The sequence below is a fragment of the Calliphora vicina genome, chromosome 2 (assembly GCF_958450345.1).
Source record: "Calliphora vicina chromosome 2, idCalVici1.1, whole genome shotgun sequence".
NCBI lineage: Eukaryota > Metazoa > Arthropoda > Insecta > Diptera > Calliphoridae > Calliphora > Calliphora vicina.
The window spans coordinates 129,019,739-129,042,208 of record NC_088781.1 but is presented as its reverse complement, the minus strand read 5'-3'; the positions used below and the strand labels follow the sequence as shown (position 1 = coordinate 129,042,208).

Here is a 22,470-nt window from a genome sequence, read left to right as displayed (position 1 = left end):
GACTTAAATGTTTTTGAATTTTTAAGCTATTTTCATTTCCCATTCAAAAACAAGAAGCGATTAACCGAATATTCGTTTAACACATTAATCGATTAATCGGTAATTCGTTTTCAAGTTTTTAATCTAATTTTGAAATTATAATAAAATATTTTTGAATTTCTACCCTATTTTCATTTCCCAGTCAAAAACAAAAACCGATTAACCGAATATTCGTTTAACCCATATCTAATTTTAAATTATACTCAAATCTTATGAATTTTTGTGATATTTTCATTTCCAAGTACCGATTAACCGAATATTCGTTTAACCCATTAATCGATTAATCGGTTATTCGTTTTCATGTTTTTTACCTAATTTTAAATTATACTGAAATCTTATGAATTTTTGTGCTATTTTGATTTCCAAGAAATGATTAACCGAATATTCGATTAACATTTTAATCGATTAATCGGTTATTCGTTTTCATGTTTTTATTCTAATTTTAAAATTAGACTCAAATATTTTTGAATTTTTGCGCTATTTTCATTTTCCAGTCATTAAAAAGAACCGATTAACCGAATATTCGTTAAACACATTAATCGATTAATCGGTTTTACGATTATTCGTTATTTTTTTTTTTAATTTTTAGATTTAAATTCAATTTCTAGCTTGATTTATTGAATAACTTTACTCTTTTTCAATATCCAATAAGTTATTCGATTATTCGTTTCTATAGCTGTACTTCTAGTTTTGAGTTAAATTACCATTGAGTGCCTTTTACTCTAAAAATAAGCTTAACATTTTCCCATTGTTTAGTACATGCATGTTGGTAAAACCTATCTCCCTACAATAGCTGACTTACTGACTGATTGTATGTTTTATTTTTTTGTATGACTATTTCTACTATCAGCATAGTGCTAATTTTGATTATCTCATATAGACACATACTTGCACACACTATATTCGAATAACTCTAGAGAAATATTTGTAATTTTCATGTGTGTGACTTAAAAGTAAAGTCACACAAAGTAAGTAAAACTATTTAGTACTTATTGTGTTTTCAATTTTACTATTTTTTATGTACTTCTAAATAGACGTTACAAATTTGAATCTGTTTTTGTTTTTTTTTGTTTTTGTGTGATTATTTTGATTTTGTTAATGTACTCATAGTTGTTGTTGTTGTTTGTTAAGTTTCTGAACAATGAAATACAGAAATTATTCTTATAGAAATGTTTTGAAAATATCGTAAGTAGTTAGTAGTGTTTTCGACGCGTTACAATACGTTACGGTTTTGAAGTTTTTTTTTTTGAGTTCGAAAATAAAAATAAATAACATTAAATGCTTTAGAATAGATTTTTTTCATAAATTTATTAATAAAGATTAAGGAAAAATATCGTGAGAACATTGTGCTACTGAGTATTGAAAAAAAAGTATGAAAAAAATTTAAACTTGAACTTGGAAACAAGTTAATAATATTTAACAAAACAAGCGTTTTAATAAAAACTAAAGGAAAAATGTATTGCAAATCAATTGATTAATTAAAATATTAAAAATAAAAAATTTTAAAAAATCAAAAGGTTTTAAACTAGTTCCTATAACTATGAAATATTTCAATATTTTTTTCAAATTCCTTTTTAAAAATATTCAATTGTCCTAAAATTTCTTTAAAACTTTCTATTTTTTTCAAAATTTTGAAAGTTCTACTGAAATCTTAAAATAAAATTTATTATTTAAACAAATAAATCATTAAATAAATACTTAAAAAATCATTTAAAAGAATGTACTTTCTTAAAAAAAACTGTGTCATCGAAAGTTTTTGTTTAACTCGAAATACCAAAGAATGATCTAACAACAAAATCCTTTGTTTAACCAAATATTTTTCTATAAAAAATAAAAATTGAAAAAAAACTTGTGAAAATATCTATGAAATTAGTGTGTGTTTGTTAAACTGTGAAGGTTATAAATGCATCATTGTTGAGAAAATTTTATGGTTTTCAGACGAATAGAAAAAAAAAGAAAAATAATTAAAGACATATAATTTTTTATTAGAAAAAAAAACTAAGAAAAAGATTTTAATTTCATAGAATTGAAGGTTTACGAAAATTATATAAACAAATAAAAAAATTGTTTAATAAACTGGCGAATGCACATAAACAAATAAAAATTTAATGATTTCATTAAAAATAAACAAAATTGAAATTTGTCATAGCACAAAACCATTCATAGGTTCCAATAACACATTTTGATGAATACTTACCCTAACTCCACTTGAAATTGTGACTTTTGCTGTGAAACCATGTTTCGATTTAGAAACGAAAAATCGAAAAACTCATTGGTTAATGACAAAGAGCTATTTTATCCATTAAATCAAACTAGAAATCGAATTTAAATCTAAAAATTTAAACAAAAATTTAACGATTAATCGAAAAACCGATTAATGGACTCATTTGTTAAACGAATATTCGGTTAATCGGTTCTTTTTTATGACTAGGAAATGAAAATATCGCAAAAATTAAAAATATTTGAGTCTAATTTTAAAATTAGATTAAAAACATGAAAAGGAATAACCGATTAATCCGTTATTGGGTTTGAGTCTTGAATAAACGCTTATTGGCCATGTTATTATAGAATTTAGATATTGTGAGATTTTTACATAAAAAATTGATATCTTGTCAGAAATATGAGTGATCACAGATCGAGCCCTTTTTCTTGATTAAACGGTTATTGGCCAAGTTATTAGCGAATTTAGATATTTTAGGTTTTTATATAAAAAATCGATTTTTTGTCTGAAATATGAGAGACACATATCGAGCTCCTTTTATTGATTAAACGCTTATTGGCCATGATATTACCAAATTTAGATATTTTGGGTTTTCATATAAAAAATCGATTTTTTGTCTGAAATATGAGAGATCACAGATCGAGCTCCTTTTCTTCATTAAACGCTTATTGGCCAAGTTACTAGCAAATTTAGATATTTTAAGTTTTTATATAAAAAAATCGATTTTTTGTCTGAAATATAAGTGAGTCACAGATCGAGCTGCTTTTCTTAATTAAACGCTTATTGGCCAAGTTATTAGCGAATTTAGATATTTTGAGTTTTTATATAAAAAATCGATTTTTGGTCTGAAATATGAGTGATCACAGATCGAGTTGCTTTTCTTGATTAAGTTTTTTTTTCTTGATAGAGTTTTTATATAAAAAATTAAATTTTTTGTCTGAAATATAAGTGATCACAGATCGAGCTCTTTTTCTTGAGTATACCCTTATTGGCAAAGCTGTTAGCGAATTTAGATATTTTGAGTTTTTATATAAAAATCGATTTTTGTTCTGAAATATGAGTGATCACAGATCGAGCTACTTTTCTTGATTAAACGCTTATTGGCCAAGTTATTAGCGAATTTAGATAGTTTGAGTCTTTAAATAAAAATCGCTTTTTTGTCAGAAATATATGTGATCACAGGTCGAGCTGCTTTTCTTGATTAAACGCTTATTGGCCAAGTTATTAGCGAATTTAGATAGTTTGAGTTTTTATATAAAAAAAATCTTTTTTTGGCAAGAAATATGAGTGATCACAGATCGAGCTCCTTTTCTTGATTAAACGCTTATTGGCCAAGTTACTAGCAAATTTATATATTTTGAGTTTTTATATAAAAAAATCGATTTTTTTTCTGAAATATGAGTGATCACAGATCGAGCTCTTTTTCATGATTAAACGCTTTTTGGCCAAGTTATTAGCGAATTTAGATATTTTGAGTTTTTATATAAAAAAATTGATTTTTTTTCTGAAATATGAGTGATCACAGATCGAGCTCCTTTTCTTGATTAAACGCTTATTGGCCAAGTTATCAGCAAATTTAGATATTTTGAGTTTTTATGTAAAAAATCTATTTTTGTTCAGAAATATGAGTGATCACAGATCGAGCTCCTCTTCTTGATTAAACGCTTATTGGCCAAGTTATTAGCGAATTTAGATAGTTTGAGTTTTTATATAAAAAATCGATTTTTGTTCAGAAATATGAGTGATCACAGATCGAGCTCCTTTTCTTGATTAAATGCTTATTGGCCAAGTTTGATTTTTGGTCTGAAATATGAGTGATCACAGATCGAGCTGCTTTTCTTAATTAAACGCTAATTGGCCAAGTTATTAGCGAATTTAGATATTTTGAGTTTTTATATAAAAAATCGATTTTTAGTCTGAAATATGAGTGATCACAGATCGAGCCCCTTTTCTTAATTAAACGCTTATTGGCCAAGTTATTAGCGAATTTAGATATTTTGAAACTTTCAATTAGAAATGAAGATTAAATCAACAAATTAAAAAAATAATTAAATGAATAATCGAAAAACCGATTAATCGATTAATGCGTTAAACGAATATTCGGTTCCTGTTTTTGACTGGGAAATGAAAAAAGCGCAAAAACTAAAAAAATTTTGATTCTAATTTTGAAATTAGATTACAAACATGAACACGAATAAACTATTAATAAGTTAAACGAATAATCGGTTCTTGATTTTGACTGGGAAATGAAAATATACCATAAATACAAAAGATTTGAGTCTAAATCAGCGAAATGCAATGAGCTCTCAAATGAGCTCTCTTGTTTTTATTTTCACATGTACGCAAGCACACACATTGTATAAAAACAGTCAGTCTCGCATGAGCATTGATAGAAGCAGGTTGTGTTACGCTTTTATGCTTGTTTATTTCATTATTTCAGCTAGTTGTTTTTGTTTTTGCCAGAGAATAATTCTCAACTCATACAACTACAATATCTAAAAACTGTAGTGGTGTGAGTTTGCATTTCGCTGGTCTAAATGTAAAATTAGAATAAAAACATGAAAATGAATAACCGAATTATCGATTGACCGATTATTCGTATAGTGTTAAGGAACTCAATTGCAAGTAGAACAAGCTAGAAAAACAAATTAAAAAAAAATTAAACGAATAATCGAAAAACCGTTTAATCGATTATTCGGTTCTTGTTTTGGACTGGAAAATGAAAATAGCGCAAAAGTAAAAACGATTTGAGTCTAATTTTAAATAAAAACATAAACTTCAAATATAATCTTTGTTTAATTAATAAATGTTATTATTAAAATTTTCTGCTACCGAATAATCGTGTAAACGATTAAAAGAAAAACATTATCAAGCGTTTATTCGATAGAGTTAAAGTACTCAATTGCAATTAGCACAAGCTAGAAATAAAGATTAAACCAAAAAAATTAAAAGAATAATCGAAAAAGAATAATCGAAAAACCGGTTAATCGCTTAATGGGTTAAACGAATAATCGGTTTTTTTTTACAAGAAAATTAAAAGATCGCAAAAATACTAAAGATTTGAGTCTAATTTTTAAATTAGAATAAAAACACCAGAACGAATAACCGATTAATCGATTAACCGATTATTCGTATTTTTATTTGTTTATTTGAACTTCAAATATAATCTTTGTTTAATTAATAAATGTTCATATTAAAATTTTCTGCCACCGAATAAACGTATAACCGGTTAAAATAAAAACATTATTAACCGTTTATTCGAACTCAATTGCAATTAAATCAACAAATTAAAGAAATAATTAAATGAATAGTCGAAAAACCGTTTAATCAATTAATCGTTTATCCGATTATTCGGTTCCGGTTTTAGACAGGGAAATGAAAATACCGCAAAAATAATGAAATATTTGGGTCTGATTTTACAATTAAAATTAGATTAAAATTATCGTAACCCAATAATCGCTTAACCGATTATTCGTAGATTTATTTTCTATTTAATCTCAAATAAAAGTTTAAGTTATATTAATGAATTAATAAGTTTTCATATTAAAAATGTCTGCTATCGAATAACCGCGTTAACAGAAAAACATAAACAAATTAAAAATAAAAAAGGTACAAATTCATAACATTTGGAAGAGTCGTTTTCAAAATCATGTTTTTCTTTTTTTTTTCTCGTCAAAATGTAACTAATACCCTTTCAATCTTTATTTTTGTATCGGACTTTGTACGTTTGATGAAGTTGGAAATTTATGCCGACTTGACATTAGTCAAAGACGTGTAAAATTTCTTTTATAAAAGGGAAATATCCACCAGAAATCATATTAATATTACGTCTTGTTTCATTTAATTGAATAATCACTGAAGTTTTATTGTATTTATTTTGACCATATTTTAAACTTTTTTCAAAATTTAGATAAATCGCTTTAAAATATTCGTTGAAAATCTAATCAATTAAAAGAAAAAGTCTTTGAAACCAAACAAGTCAATTAATATTAAAAAAAGTATAATAATATAAATATAAAATAACAAAATGTATCATAAACATTTAAAAACATTGCTGTGCATATTGTGGTGCCTCTATAATCCGGCCAAGGCAAAAGCTCAAGCCAAAGCTCAATTAGATTTGCCACCACTGACAAATCCCTCCCCTCAACAACAGATCTATTATAATGCTTATACAGTAACAACACAGCCACAAGCATTGGCTGATACTGATAGATCTCAACGATTTGGACCGCCATATTCGGAGGACCAAAATACCGACGATGGATCAGATGATTTTAGGGTGAGTACAGATAATATTTTATGATTAAAAATCTGTGATGAATGCACAAATTACACATATTAAAATTTCCTTTATTCTCATTTTCAGAATGGTCAAACTTATGATGAACGCATGCGTTATGGTCTACGCTCCCTACCTTATCAACAATACAATAACAGCTTTGGCCTAGATTCCCCCTTCAGTGATAAGAATCTCTACAATAATCACAATCAACAACAACTAAATCAAAACACCTACAGTGATCGTTATGGCAATAATTACAATCAACAGCAGCAACCCCAATTACCGCAGCAGCAGCGCCCTTTATCCCAACCCCCCACGATCAATAGTAATCTGTATAGTTATCCCAATAACGTACTAAATGATGGCACTCCCACACCACCAACAAATAATCCCAACAATAATCAAAATAATTTCTTTCCCGACGATCGTAATCGTTTTCAAAATCCCTTCGAAGGCAATCAAGATCGTTTCAATCTGAATCAACGTTATAACGATCGTCAGCGTTTCCAGCAGGATCGTCGCTATCAAATAGAATTAGAGAAATTGCGTAATTTATTGGTGGAAACCGATCAAAAGGGTGCACAGGAGTGTACGGCCAATGTAGCAGCTCAGTGGAATTTTGAGACGAATGTTAATGAATTTACACAAACAGAAGCGGTGAGTCATTTTGCAAGATACATAAGTTAATAATTAGATGATGCTCATTAATGATGCCTTACTCGTGCTTAGACAATTACAGAGGGTGGGGTTTAAGTCTATAAAAGTTTTGAATTTCAATTTCCTATTAATCATAAATAATTTTATTTACAATTTATTGTTTTTAGATTGTAGTGAAAGACAAGTAAAAGTTTTTTTTTTAATAATTTTAAAATAAATGATTCATTTAGTATTTTTTTTGTTTGACTGTCGGTCTTTCTGCTTGCATGTCTAGAGATCAATTTAAATTTGTTTTGTTTCGAATTATTCCCATAATTATTTTGAAAAGTCACATGTATTCGTATGTTGTCTTTGATTTGTTACTTTTTCTCTCAGGTTCCCAAGTCTGAAGGTTAGATTTAATTTAATTTAGGGGGTTGATGTCAAATTGTAATGGACGTTGTAATTTGAGTATTCTTAGATATTTTATGATCTCAGCAATGTCAAAACTACAATATACACGAAACATTCTAGCCTCTATTTGTAAAGACATGTGAATACATTGACCTTGTCAGGAGGGGGGAATATAAAAGTGTTAAATACAAACTTAGATATCAAAGAAAATTATTAAACAAAAATAGTAAAATTTATATTCAAATAAAAACATAATTCTAAAAGTTTTTGTTATATATATGACTAGACTGTGACTATGAACAGACTACACCAAGCCTAGATCAATACTAGTACTAGACCAGACCAATACTAGATCAAGACTAGACAAAAACTAGACCTAGACTAGACGAAGACTAGACCAAGACTGGAACAAGTCTAGAATAAGACTAGAACAAGACTAGAACAAGACTAGAACAAGACTAGAACAAGACTAGAACAAGACTAGAACAGGACTAGAACAAGTCTAGAATAAGACTAGAACAATACTAGACCAAGACTAAAGCAAGACTAAAGCAAGACTAGAACAAGACTAGACAAAGGCTAGACAAAGGCTAGACAAAGACTAGACAAAGACTAGACAAAGACTAGACAAAGACTAGACAAAGACTAGACAAAGACTAGACAAAGACTAGACAAAGACTAGACAAAGACTAGACAAAGACTAGACAAAGACTAGACAAAGACTAGACAAAGACTAGACAAAGACTAGACAAAGACTAGACAAAGACTAGACAAAGACTAGACAAAGACTAGACAAAGACTAGACAAAGACTAGACAAAGACTAGACAAAGACTAGACAAAGACTAGACAAAGACTAGACAAAGACTAGACAAAGACTAGACAAAGACTAGACAAAGACTAGACAAAGACTAGACAAAGACTAGACAAAGACTAGACAAAGACTAGACAAAGACTAGACAAAGACTAGACAAAGACTAGACAAAGACTAGACAAAGACTAGACAAAGACTAGACAAAGACTAGACAAAGACTAGACAAAGACTAGACAAAGACTAGACAAAGACTAGAATAAGACTTGAATAAAACTTGAACAAGACTAGAATAAGACTTAAATAAGAATTGAACAAGACTAGAATAAGACTTGAATAGGACTTGAACAAGACTAGAATAAGACTTAAATAGGACTTGAACAAGACTAGAACAAGACTAGAACAAGACTAGAACAAGACTAGAACAAGACTAGAACAAGACTGGAACAAGACTAGGACAAGACTAGAACAAGACTAGAACAAGACTAAAACAAGACTAGAACAAGACTAGAACAAGACTAGAACAAGACTTGAACAAGACTAGAACAAGACTAGAACAAGACTAGAACAAGACTAGAACAAGACTAGAACAAGACTAGAACAAGACTGGAACAAGACTAGGACAAGACTAGAACAAGACTAGAACAAGACTAAAACAAGACTAGAACAAGACTAGAACAAGACTAGAACAAGACTAGAACAAGACTAGAACAAGGCTAGAATAAGACTAGAACAAGACTAGACCAAGACTGGAACAAGACTAGACCAAGACTGGAACAAGACTAGACCAAGACTAGCCGAGACTAGACCAAGACTAGAACAAGACTATAATAAGACTAGAACAAGACTAGAACAAGACTAGAACAAGACTAGAACAAGACTAGAATAAGACTTAAATAAGAATTGAACAAGACTAGAACAAGACTAGAACAAGACTAGAACAAGACTAGAACAAGACTAGAACAAGGCTAGAACAAGGCTAGACCAAGACTGGAACAAGGCTAGAACAAGACTAGAACAAGACTAGAACAAGGCTAGAATAAGACTAGAACAAGACTAGACCAAGACTGGAACAAGACTAACCAAGACTAGAACAAGACTATAATAAGACTAGAACAAGACTACACAAGACTTGAATAAAACTTGAATAAGACTTGAACAAGACTAGAATAAGACTTGAACAAGACTAGAACAAGGCTAGAATAAGACTAGAACAAGACTAGACCAAGACTGGAACAAGACTAACCAAGACTAGAACAAGACTAGAACAAGGCTAGAATAAGACTAGAACAAGACTAGACCAAGACTGGAACAAGACTAACCAAGACTAGAACAAGACTATAATAAGACTAGAACAAGACTACACAAGACTTGAATAAAACTTGAATAAGACTTGAATAAGACTAGAATAAGACTTGAACAAGTCTAGAATAAGACAAGAACAAGACTAAACCAAAAGTTTTATTCCACCGATTATACTAAAAATCCCTTTAATTTTCATTATTTACAGCTTAATGCCCAGCAACGTTATGTAGAGTTTCAACGCCTCGTATCACAACAATCACGACTTGTTAACAAAGAACTAATATTCGATCGTAGATTATATCGACAACTTATGCTGCAATCAGAAGTGGGACCAAATGCTTTACCTCTTGAGTCTTTAGATAGAGTAAGTTGGAACACTAGTTGTGTCAAAGAATTATATCTCATATTAAATACTTTATGTTCCAGTACAATCGTTTAATCAATGAAATGTTAAACATTTACAATGGCGCCAGCATCTGTGCCTACCAGCAGCCCTTCCTTTGCAACTTACGCTATATACCCGATCTTAAAGAAATCATGTCCAGGTCAAGAGATTGGGATGAATTACAGCATACTTGGGTGGAATATCATCGCAAGGCGGGCAGAGAAATGAGAGATGGTTATGAGCAGTTGGTGGATGTTATGAATGAAGTGGCGTTTTCTAATAGTAAGTGTAATGTATAGAAAAAACAAAGACTTCTTACTAATTACAATAATTTGCAGATGTTACTAATGGCGGTGAATATTGGTATTTGGCTTATGAGTCTGGCAATTTTCGCCAAGATGTCGATATTGTTTGGGAGCAAATACGACCCTTGTATGAGGGTTTACATGCCTATGTGCGCCGGCGTTTACGTGAATATTATGGTCCCGAAAGAATTAATCGTATTGCTCCCATACCCTCACACATTTTGGGTAATATGTATGCCCAATCATGGTCCAATGTTTTAGATATTGTTATACCTTATCCGGGCAAGAAATTGATAGATGTTACGCCACGCATGTTGGAGCAAGGTTATACGCCTTTATTAATGTTTCAATTGGCTGAAGAATTCTTTACTTCCATTAACATGTCTGCTGTGGGTCCGGAATTCTATCAAAATTCCATTATAGAACAACCTTTAAACCGCAGGGTGCTGTGTGAACCCTCTGCCTGGGACTTCTGTAATAGACATGATTTCCGTGTCAAATTGTGTACGGATATAAATCAAAAGAGTTTGATAAGTGTGCATCATGAAATGGCCCACATTCAGTACTTTTTGCAGTATAGACATTTGCCTAAGGTGTTTAGAAATGGAGCAAATCCTGGTGAGTTTTTAATTCTCAAAGGAAAAGGAAGTATTTTATTGATTACTCTTCTGTTTTTAGCTTTCCATCAAGCCGTAGGAGATGCTATAGGTTTATCTGTGGGCACTTCCAAACATTTCCAAACTTTGGGTTTACTGCAACGTTCTGTAGATGAGAGCAGTTATGATATCAATTATTTATTTACCATGGCCATAGATAAAGTGGCCTTTTTGCCCTTTGCTTTGTCTTTGGATAATTGGCGTTATGATGTCTTTAGTGGAGCGGCGAATAAGCATCGTATGAATTGTCATTATTGGAATTTAAGGTAATAAGAACAAGAAGTTTAAACTCTTTAAATGATGGGTTTACTAAAAGGTTTTACTGCATCTTTTGTCTGCAATTTGTCATCTAAAATTCCTTTATAAAGAAAAGATTCTAAAGCCTAACTTAATTTATTTATATTTTTGCAGAGAAAAGTACAGCGGCATTAAACCTCCTGTTTTGCGCTCCGAAAAAGATTTCGATCCTGGTGCAAAATATCATGTCCCAGCCAATGTACCATACATAAAGTGAGTACTATTTTACGACACTTTTATTTAAGTCAAGTTTTATTATTTTAAAATTTATCACTAAAAAGTAAATTATTAATACAATTAAATTAAGTTGTACTTATATATCAATTCATTTCCTGTAGAAAGCCATACTTTGTTTGCCATCAGTTGCAAGTATGTGATTTTTTTCCCACTTTATAGGAAATTTATGTGTTACTGTTAAAAATTCCAGGAAAATTATGTGGAAAGTATTTAGTTTATTTAGTTTTTCCAGTCTTATCTATTGTTTATATTTACACAAAAGACTGGCTGGCAATGGTTAAGCTAATGTTTAATACAATTCCGAAACTGCTGATTTGGTAGGACGTTTAAGTAGGAGATAGTGTTTGCATCATGTTAATATTTAATTCAGATTTTATTTTAAACTAGCTGACCCGACAGGTGTTGTCCTGTCCTAGTTAAAAAAGTGCTTGTGTTCGATTTGTGAATTTGTGAGAAGCGGTTTGAAAAGGTTGAAAATAGTTAAAAAGACAAAAAAAAAAACCTATTATTGAATGACATAGAACATAGAATAAAATATATATTGTTGTCAAAAACTTACAACAACATAATACACGTAAATCAATGTATATATTTTGAGTTTTTATATAAGTAATCGAATTTTGGTTGGAAATATGAGTGATCACCGATCGAGCTCCTTTTCTTTATTAAACGCTTATTGGCTAAGTTATTAGCGATTTTAGATATTTTGAGTTTTTATATAAAAAATCGATTTTGGGCTAGAAACATGAGTGATCACAGATCGAGCTCCTTTTCTTGATTAAACGCTTATTGGCAAAGTTATTAGCGATTTTAGATATTTTGAGTTTTTTTTAGGAAAAATCGATTTTTGGTCAGAAATTTGAGTGATCACAGATCGATTTGCCTTTCTTGTTATTAGCGATTTTAGATATTTTGAGTTTTTATATAAAAAATCGGTTTTTTATATGAGTGATCACAGATCGGGCTCCTTTTCTTGATTAAACGCTTATTGGCCAATTATTAGCGAATTTAGATAGTTTGAGTTTTTATATAAAAAATTGATTTTTGTTCAGAAATATGAGTGATCACAGATCGAGCTCCTTTTCTTGATTAAACGCTTATTGGCCAAGTTATTAGCGTATTTAGTTATTGTGGGTTTTTATATATTTTGTTCATTTTTTGTTCAGAAATATGATTGATCACAGATCGAGCTGCTTATTAGCGAATTTAGATCTTTTGAGTTTTTATATAAAAAAATCGATCCAGGCGTCCTGCTATTTGAGATATATCGAAAAAAATTGGCGTGGTCAAATTTTCTTTCACTAAAAACTTAAATTGGATTACTATGATCATTTAAACAAAAAATTAGCCAAATCGGTGTAGCCGTCTTCTGATTTGAAATAAATCGAAAAAATGGGCGTAAAAGTGGGGGTGGTCAATTTTTCATTCCATAAAAACCTAAGTTGGCTATGACCAACATTTAAAAAAAAAAAAATTTGTCTAAATCGATCCGGCCATTCTCTACTAATGCAATTACCAACGAACGACATTTGATTTTTCTTTGTCTTGGTAATCGCCTTCATAATAGTCTTGGTCATATTTCTTAGCTTTGGTCATAGTGTTTTCATAGACTTGGTATTGTTCATAGCCTAGATTATAGTCTTGGTTATAGTCTTGATCATAACTTTGGTCAGATTCATGATCATAGTCTTGGTCATAGTGTTCTTTATTGTCATCGTCCTATTCTTGGTCATAGTCTTGATCACAGTCTTTTTCATAGCTTTGGTCATCTTGGTCATATTATTCGCCATAGTATTATTCATAATTTTGGTCATAGTCTTTGTAATAATCTTGTTCACAGTCATTTTGTAGCTTTGTTCAAAGCTTTGGTCAGATTCTTGATCATATTGATAGTCATGATCTCAGTTCTGTCTATAGCCTAGTTCATAGTCCTTGTCATATTCCTGTCCATAGTCTAGTTCATAGTCATAGTCTATTTTATAGTCTTGGTTACACTCTTGTTTATAGCATTGGTCACAGTTTTGATCATAGTCTTAAGGTAGGTACGGTACTCAAAAAAGCGTAACTACTTCTTTTAGCATCAAATAAAATAAAACTAAAAATTTATTTTGAATCATCCTAAGTAAGATACGTTTTTGATATAAATAAAAGGATTCAAATATATTTTATTTAGTGGTTACGTATTTATCGTCAAATATTTGCCATGTGTTTAGTCATATTATAAGTCATAGTATTGTTTATAGTCTAGTTCATATCTGTCTGTATGTTGAAATCAAATTTCCGAAAGAACTAACATACATGATTCGTACATCAATATATCGAGAATTCTTCCGGCTCCCATGCTATTTAAAATGAGGAAATCGGCCCACAAATGGCTGAGATATAAAGAAAAAACCGGGACAACCTCGATTTTTGCCCTATATCTAGATTACTAAGTCATTAATATAGACAATATGGATAGATATTTCAAAGTCCATTGCAACGATGTATATAAGGTTATAGTAATTTTGAAATAGAATGGGTCAAAACCGGGAAAAATATTTTTTAACCCGAATGTTTTTACCAAAAAAAAATTTTTTTCTCATAATTTTATTTTCAATAATAAAATTAAAAAAAAAATTTCGAAAAAAAACATTTGAATTTTTTTATTTTTTTTAAATTTTGTGTTTTAAAGTATAATTTGTTGAAGTTTATATAAGATTCGGTACAGCCGAATATAGCTCTCTTTTTTGTTTTGTTCTAGTCCTGTTCTAGTATGGATCTAATATTGTTCTAGTTTATTGTAGTTTATTCTAGCCTTATTCTAGTCTTGTTCTAGTCTCGTTCTAGTCTTGTTATAGTCTTGTTCTAGTCTTGTTCTAGCCTTGTTCTAGTCTTGTTATAGTCTTGATCTAGTCCTGTTCTAGTCTTGTTCTAATATTGTTCTAGTATTATTATAGTTTATTGTAGTTTATTCTAGCCTTATTCTAGTCTTGTTCTAGTCTTGTTCTACTTGTTCTAGTCTTGTTCTAGTCCGGTTCTAGTCTTGTTCTAGTCTTGTTCTTGTCTTGTTCTAGTCTTGTTCTAGTCTTGTTCTAGTCCTGTTCTAGTCTTGTTCTAGTCTTGTTCTGGTCTTGCTCTAGTCCTGTTCTAGTCTTGTTCTAGTCTTGTTCTGGTCTTGTTCTAGTCCTGTTCTAGTCTTGGTCTAGTCTTGGTCTAGTCTTGTTCTAATCTTGGTCTAGTCTTGGTCTAGGCTTGGTCTAGTCTTGGTCTAGGCTTGGTCTAGTCTTGTTCTGGTCTTGTTCTAGTCCTGTTCTAGTCTTGTTCTAGTCTTGTTCTAGTCTTGGTCTAGTCTTGGTCTAGTCTTGGTCTAGTCTTGTTCTAGTCTTGGTCTAGTCTTGGTCTAGTCTTGGTCTAGTCTTGGTCTAGTCTTGGTCTAGTCTTGGTCTAGTCTTTGTCTAGTCTTGGTCTAGTCTTGTTCTGGTCTTGTTCTAGTCCTGTTCTAGTCTTGTTCTAGTCTTGTTCTAGTCTTGGTCTAGTCTTGTTCTGGTCTTGTTCTAGTCCTGTTCTAGTCTTGTTCTGGTCTTGTTCTAGTCCTGTTCTAGTCTTGTTCTAGTCTTGTTCTAGTCTTGTTCTAGTCTTGTTCTAGTCTTGGTCTAGTCTTGGTCTAGTCTTGGTCTAGTCTTGTTCTAGTCTTGGTCTAGTCTTGGTCTAGTCTTGGTCTAGTCTTGGTCTAGTCTTGGTCTAGTCTTGGTCTAGTCTTTGTCTAGTCTTGGTCTAGTCTTGTTCTGGTCTTGTTCTAGTCCTGTTCTAGTCTTGTTCTAGTCTTGGTCTATTCTTGGTCTAGTCTTGTTCTAGTCTTGTTCTGGTCTTGTTCTAGTCCTGTTCTAGTCTTGTTCTAGTATTGTTTTAGTGTTGTTCTAGTCTTGTTCTAGTCTTGTTCTAGTCTTGTTCTAGTCTTGTTCTAGTCTTGTTCTAGTCTTGTTCTAGTCTTGTTCTAGTCTTGTTCTAGTCTTGTTCTAGACTTGTTTTAGCTTTGTTCTAATCTTGGTCTAGTCTTGTTCTAATCCTGTTCTAGTATTATTATAGTTTATTGTAGTTTATTCTAGCCTTATTCTAGTCTTGTTCTAGTCTTGTTCTAGTCTTGTTCTAGTCTTGTTCTAGTCTTGTTCTTGTCTTGTTCTAGTCCTATTCTAGTCTTGTTCTAGTCTTGTTCTAGTCTTGTTCTAGTCTTGTTCTAGTCTTGTTCTAGTCTTGTTCTAGTCTTGTTCTAGTCTTGGTCTAGTCTTGGACTAGTCTTGGTCTAGTCTTGGTCTAGTCTTGGTCTAGTCTTGGTCTAGTCTTGGTCTAGTCTTGGTCTAGTCTTGGTCTAGTCTTGGTCTAGTCTTGGTCTAGTCTTGGTCTAGTCTTGGTCTAGTCTTGGTCTAGTCTTGGTCTAGTCTTGGTCTAGTCTTGGTCTAGTCTTGGTCTAGTCTTGGTCTAGTCTTGGTCTAGTGTTGGTCTAGTCTTGGTCTAGTCTTGGTCTAGTCTTGGTCTAGTCTTGGTCTAGTCTTGGTCAAGTCTTGGTCTAGTCTTGGTCTAGTCTTGGTCTAGTGTTGGTCTAGTCTTGGTCTAGTCTTGGTCTAGTCTTGGTCTAGTCTTGGTCTAGTCTTGGTCTAGTCTTGGTCTAGTCTTGGTCTAGTCTTGGTCTAGTCTTGTTCTAGTCTTGGTCTAGTCTTGTTCTAGTCTTGTTCTAGTCTTGTTCTAGTCTTGGTCTACTCTTGTTCTAGTCTTGGTTTAGTCTTTGTCTAGTCTTGTTCTAGTCTTGTTCTAGTCTTGTTCTAGTCTTGTTCTAGTCTTGTTCTAGTCTTGTTCTAGTCTTGTTCTAGTCTTGTTCTAGTCTTGTTCTAGTCTTGTTCTAGTCTTGTTCTAGTCTTGTTCTAGTTTTGTTCTAGTCTTGTTCTAGTCTTGTTCTAGTCTTGTTCTACTCTTGTTCTACTCTTGTTCTAGTCTTGGTTTAGTCTTGGTCTAGTCTTGGTCTAGTCTTGGTCTAGTCTTGGTTAGTCTTGGTCTATTCTTGGTCTAGTCTTGTTTTAGTCTTTTTCTAGTCTTGGTTTGTGGTTCGAAAGTTCCTTTATTAAATTTTTTTTGGTGAAATGTGTTTGAAATTCGTATAAACTGTTTAAAACATTTTGTATTGTATGACTTAAGGCTTAAAATGTGATAACATTTTAAATATTTAATACAATTTTAAACACAGCATTTAAACCAGTAACCGATATTTGATATCTTGTGTGTGATTTATGTGCCACTAAGTGCATGCAGACAGTATATGGGAAAAGTACTTGTACAAAATTGTAAGGAATTCTTGTGCTTTAAAAACGTGTTTACTCTCAAAGTAGTCTACTATGATGATACAATGTAACGTGTTGTTGAAAATATAAAATATGCTCTTAATTCAATATGATCCTTGGGTATTTTTTAGCGATATTTTGTTTGCATGTTTCATTTTTCTTTCACTGTAATTTTATTTGTATAATGTTGCAAAATTTCAATAAAATTTAAACACAAATTATTTTCCACCAAATTCGATAGCTAATTGTTTTTTTTATATTGAAAACAAATGCATTAACAATCAATACAATTTTCTTTTAAATTTCCAATTAAATACAATTAGTAGTGTTTACCAAACTTTATATGCTACAACATATAAGGTCATAAATACGTTTATAAAAGGCATAAATACCATTTAGCTAATACTATACTAATATTATAGCTCTTTTTTGTTTTTCTTCCACTAACTATAGTCATTTTATTTATAGATAAATATCTATTTTTTACTACATTTCAAGTGTCACATTATAAATAAAGTTTATTTTTTATTTTTTTTTGTTAATTTCTATTGTTTTCATCAAATAAATTATTGCAGTTTTATGCTAATTTTGCATTTATTTTGTCTTGCTTCATTAACTGAAAAATGTCTGCGCGACTATAGGCAAACATTTTTGTTTATGGCGACACAATATCTGCATATCTTGGCGGTTTTATTTTGTTTGTTGGCATTACTATGAAGATGATTTGAATGAATTCTTTTCTTTTGTTTTGATTTGAAACTAATCACTTATTAGTTTTGTTTCAGTCAATAACAGTTTTAAGGCGTGTTAGAGCTACAAGTTTTACTATAAATTGCAAAAATGATAAAAGAAATACTTGTATTTACAAGGGGACATAAGGAATTTTCATAGTTTGTGGTTTAAATAAAAGTTGAATTTTGCAATTTCAAATGACATACTGAAGTAATAAATATTGTTGACACTTTTAATGGAAAACTGATAGGCATTGAAAGATAATTTTTAATAGTTTCCAAAGAAAATTGAAAATAGAACATAAATTTAAATAAGACAGATATCAAGCTGGAAATTTTTGGTTAAAGATTTTATTCGATTATTATTTTTTTTGGTTATTTAATTCGGATAAAAATTTTTTTAAATTTAATCAAAATTTTTTTAAACTATTCAAAATAGTTTTTAAGTATAAGTTTATTCAAAGTATTGGCAATTGTTAGCTATGACCTTTTCCCATTTTTCTGGCATCATATGGATTCCGAGCCAAAAGAACTTCTCATATTTTGACACCAAGAACGAATCAAGCCAATTTCTGATACCCTATTCCAAAGTGAAGCGTATCCCAGAGAGAGTATTCTGCATCGATTATATAGTGGTCGGATGGGACATGGTGTGGACTATAAAACGGGTGAGGTAAAACTTCCCAACCACATCATTGTAAATTCATTTCAACAGGTACTGCAACATGTGGCCAAGAGTTGTGATGTTGGAATATTATGGTTTCATGTCTGGCACCATATTCTTGCCGTTTTTCGGCCAATGATCGTTTCAAATGAATCAGTTGTGATTTTTCAAGTTTATGCAGCTCATAATAGATATGACCCTTTTGGTCCCACCGAAAACAGAGCATTACCTTTGCGCCATGGATATTTGGCTTTGGTTGACCGGGCTTCACAACGATCTCTTACGCTTCGGCTTATCGTAATGGATCATCGCAAGTCATTCAAGGTCTCTTAGCATAAATCCGTATGGTACCCAATTTCCCTGCTTTTGCTGCTTGCAAACATTTTGAAATAGCTGATTGAGTATCTTCCAATGATTTTGCAAGCTCTTGTTGAGTTTGACAACAATCTCTATGAAGTAATGCCTACAATTCATGGTCATTAAACTTCTTTGGCTGGCCATGTTAAAATCACCACTTCTCTCGCACGTTGAAATCGATAGAATACATTCACAATAAGCTTTGGTGAGCATTCGTGGTGATTAAGCGGCATATTTTTTCAAATTAAAGAAGTAAAGCAAATCTTACCGCATATAACATTTTGTTAGTATAAAACTGACATATAAGTTATTAAAAACAAAAATTGTGCTCAAAAGATACGCCATATTTTGTAAATCCCGCATTTTTAAGATATTCTCAGTCTAGTCATGAACATAATCTTGGTCTAGTTTTAGTCTAGTCTTGTTCTAGTCCAAGTATAGTTTTTGACATGTTTTGGTCATAGTCTTTGTCATATTCCTTGGTCTAAGAGAAGGAATACTTGCAGTCTCTGATTAATTCTCGCAGGATATCAGAATTTCGATGACCCTCATTTGCTAGAAACTGGCTTGACTGTTTAAAGAAATTATATTTCTGTTGTTTGCCTCAAATCCACAAGTCTCAATTTATCAGTTTATGGTTGATCTATTGATCATGGTTCTATATCGTTCTCTAGACACAGTGACCTCCGGAGTGCTCTATTTCCTTACTTTAAGTAGATATAAAGCTCTTCATGATTGATACGCTGCGTATCAGTTAGATAAAAATGGGACCAGTCACTGTTGATAAATCAGACACTAATTGTTTAGATCTGAGAAGAAATTTACGCAAGATGTGAATTAAATAGACAAAACTGATATATTTTTATGTAGATTTGTTATTTTTATTGAATCATAAATTGCACTTGATAGGATTATGGATGGAATAGCACATCGGTCAAGTAGCCTTCACGGCATTGCTGGCACATTCGCTCTCTTCTGTTGAAATTTGTTATGAACATTTTCCAAATATTTTGCTGATTTTCGTTGATTCTGCGTTGAATTTCCTTCTTCAATGTATGGCTAGTTGTAGGCTTGTTGGTATAGTCCTTGGTTTTTAAAATAACTCCATAAAAATAATCAATCAATGGTGTTAAATTACACGTTCTAGGAGGCTATGATTTCCGAATCGATGGAGTGCACAACCAGTAAATTTCTCTCCATCCACAACGACTCTCGTTTTACGCGGCAGAATCTTCTCAGCTACTGCTATCGGTGGTGGCCGACCAAGTACAACATTCATACGGTATCCTGCTACCGCTGTCATATTCGTGCTGCGAACAAATGGATCCTGCACATACCTCTGTATGCTCTCCTCGTATTTCCGTAGGTTCTGTCTGACATGCCTCGGGAGAGATTTCAACTGTGTGATGTTGAAGTTTGGATGACTCCTCCGGTGACATCCCAGCTGTTACGTCAACATGACGTTGTGTTTTTTGACCGGTAGATCATTGGTCTCTTCGTGAGGGTGGTGTTCGGAGGTAATTTGAAGGCAGTCTTTGACGGTTTTGACAGCTTTGAATATTATTACTCAACGAAGGCGACCACACTTGCTAGTTGTGGGTAACTAGCAAGGTTTCTTTGTCCATACCGCAAGTACTGCCGGCTAGTGCCTTGAGGACCTTGTTTCTATTTCGCAGTTTATTCGTAATTGCAGTGCCGTGTGCTGAGGAGGTAAGAAGGCTATCAAAAGTGACACCCTAGATTTTCGGGTGGTTCACTGTCGGAATTTGTATGCCGTCGATCATGACGCCTAAGTTCAGTTGTACATCCTTCGTCCAGGTGGTGAAGAGTGTTGCCGATGACTTCTTTGGTGATAATTTCAGGTTACGTCACTGTACGAAATTATGGATTTCATTGAGATAATCATTCACCATACCGCAAAGCTCATCAACTTTGTGACCTGCTGCCAATATTGTGCAGTCGTCCGCATATGCGATACCTGTAGAGACACTGGGAGTTTAGAGAAGTAGACGTTAAATTGAAGAGGCGGCAGGACCCCGCCCTGAGGGACTCCTTGTTTAACTCTACGGGGTTTTGAGCATTTGTCTCTAAACTCCTCGAACGACTGCCTGTCACTCAGATAGTTCACTATACATCTCTACGTGTTGTTGAGCATTGTGGACTGCAGGATGTCCTGGAAGAGTGTGGCGTGACTGACAGTGTCGAAGGCTTTCGACAGGTCAAGTGCCACTATGATAGTCCGTTCACAAGGCCTCTGCTGATTTAAGCTCTGCGAGATCTGAGTGACTATGGCGGATAATGCTGTGGTGGTACTGTACATCTTACGGAATCCATGCTGGCGACGAGCTGCAGGTAGTTGACGGGTCAGCTAGAGGAGGAGTGCCTTCGCTACAGGTGCCATTGTACCTCGCATGATTTCCCCTCGGGGCACGGATAAGCATCTTGGTTAGCTCCAGACCTTGGTGTTGTGCTTCGAGGGAATATATGGAGCGAAACCGGGGCTCCGAGACGCACGGGTCTCATTCCTGGTGAGAATTTAATTCTTTTATATTCGCAGGTGACTAGAGTCTTATCTAGTAGCTCGGGGGTCCTTTGCCCCAGGACTTCGGTCCTGTAGGACCGTTGGTGTTGGTCACTTAGGATGATGTCGAGCTGGTTGTGGTTTAAACCCAAAATCGCGGGAAGAAGATCGTTGGTTAAAGTACTGATGTTCGGGCTAGTGGCGAATTTCGGTGCACCAAATGAATGTTCTGGGTGCTGTTGCCGAGGACAACAGAGCCATTGAAAATAGCAGATAACAACTAGCGTTTGTGCTCAGGAAATGTGTTGGGATAGTAGCATCCGTGATGTAACGATCGTTGGGCTTGGCTCTTGATCGAGGTCTGTAGTGTGCATTATTGTGGCACACACTGACTTTTATCGGTCGGGAGCTTTTGAAGCCAGAGATCATACATTGGACTGGATTACCAGGACGGAGGTTGCTGTTCTGATAATTGTCCAGGGCTTGATTAGCTATGAATGGCAGGGATTAGATAGCCCGAGCTCTCGAGCAAGGGGTTTATGCAATGATCCGTGCAATCTTTGTATGAGAATTTGCAAATTGAGCGTTCTTTGGCGAGACGTTCAATGGCGGTGATAGACGCATGTTTCTATCCGGTGTTTAGACCACCATGAGATTAAGCCTAAGCGGCAGGAGCTCATGTTAATCTAAGATACTTTTTTTTTTTGTACCTCGCATGCGATTTTCCCAGGTTTTAGCAATGTGATCACACGACACATTTTCCAGCCATCGGGTATTGTAAAGCTCCTTACTGACATGTGTTGTTTTGCATCAGCATGGATATCCCGACAGGTTCTATTGCCTTTGAAGGCTTAGCTTTGTTGATGGCTTTTGTAACTTCAGTTGCATTTCATCGACAATGATTTGTGGGTTCTCTGATTCCCAAATGCAGTAAATTTGATGGTTATCATAGCCAAAGTCATGGTGAAAATGAGCTTTGTTTATTTTTGAAATATTGTTCAACAATAAAAAGGCTTTGTGAAGAATTTTATTGATATTGTCCACAGAAAAGTGAAGCTTGTTGAATTTCATCACATCGATCACTTTCGTAATAGTTTTCCATAAGAAGAGCAATTTGTCAATTTTAATAAGGCATTCATTACACTAATCCATCATTGCAAAAGCTTTATAGGGTTTAAATTAGTAATTTTATTAACAATTAAATACACACTTTAATAATCAATAAAAATTGGGAGTTTAAACTACAATGTAATCAGCGGTTATAGAACTGATAAGAGAAAAGTAGGAACTCAGCTG

At 32.8% G+C, this 22,470-nt stretch overlaps 1 protein-coding gene across 1 annotated transcript in view; it reads left to right on the top strand.

Annotated features, from left to right (window-relative positions):
• The first annotated feature begins 1,251 nt into the window (after positions 1-1,251).
• Positions 1,252-22,470, top strand: part of Ance-3 — a 250,436-nt gene continuing 229,217 nt past the window's right edge. Inside the window, exons 1-8 of the mRNA XM_065501022.1 lie at positions 1,252-1,409; positions 6,171-6,542; positions 6,630-7,202; positions 9,915-10,073; positions 10,136-10,376; positions 10,433-11,017; positions 11,078-11,321; positions 11,467-11,565. Coding sequence (XP_065357094.1) covers positions 6,288-6,542; positions 6,630-7,202; positions 9,915-10,073; positions 10,136-10,376; positions 10,433-11,017; positions 11,078-11,321; positions 11,467-11,565 — 2,156 coding nt within the window. The 5' untranslated portion in view covers positions 1,252-1,409; positions 6,171-6,287. The remainder of the gene's footprint in view (positions 1,410-6,170; positions 6,543-6,629; positions 7,203-9,914; positions 10,074-10,135; positions 10,377-10,432; positions 11,018-11,077; positions 11,322-11,466; positions 11,566-22,470) is intronic.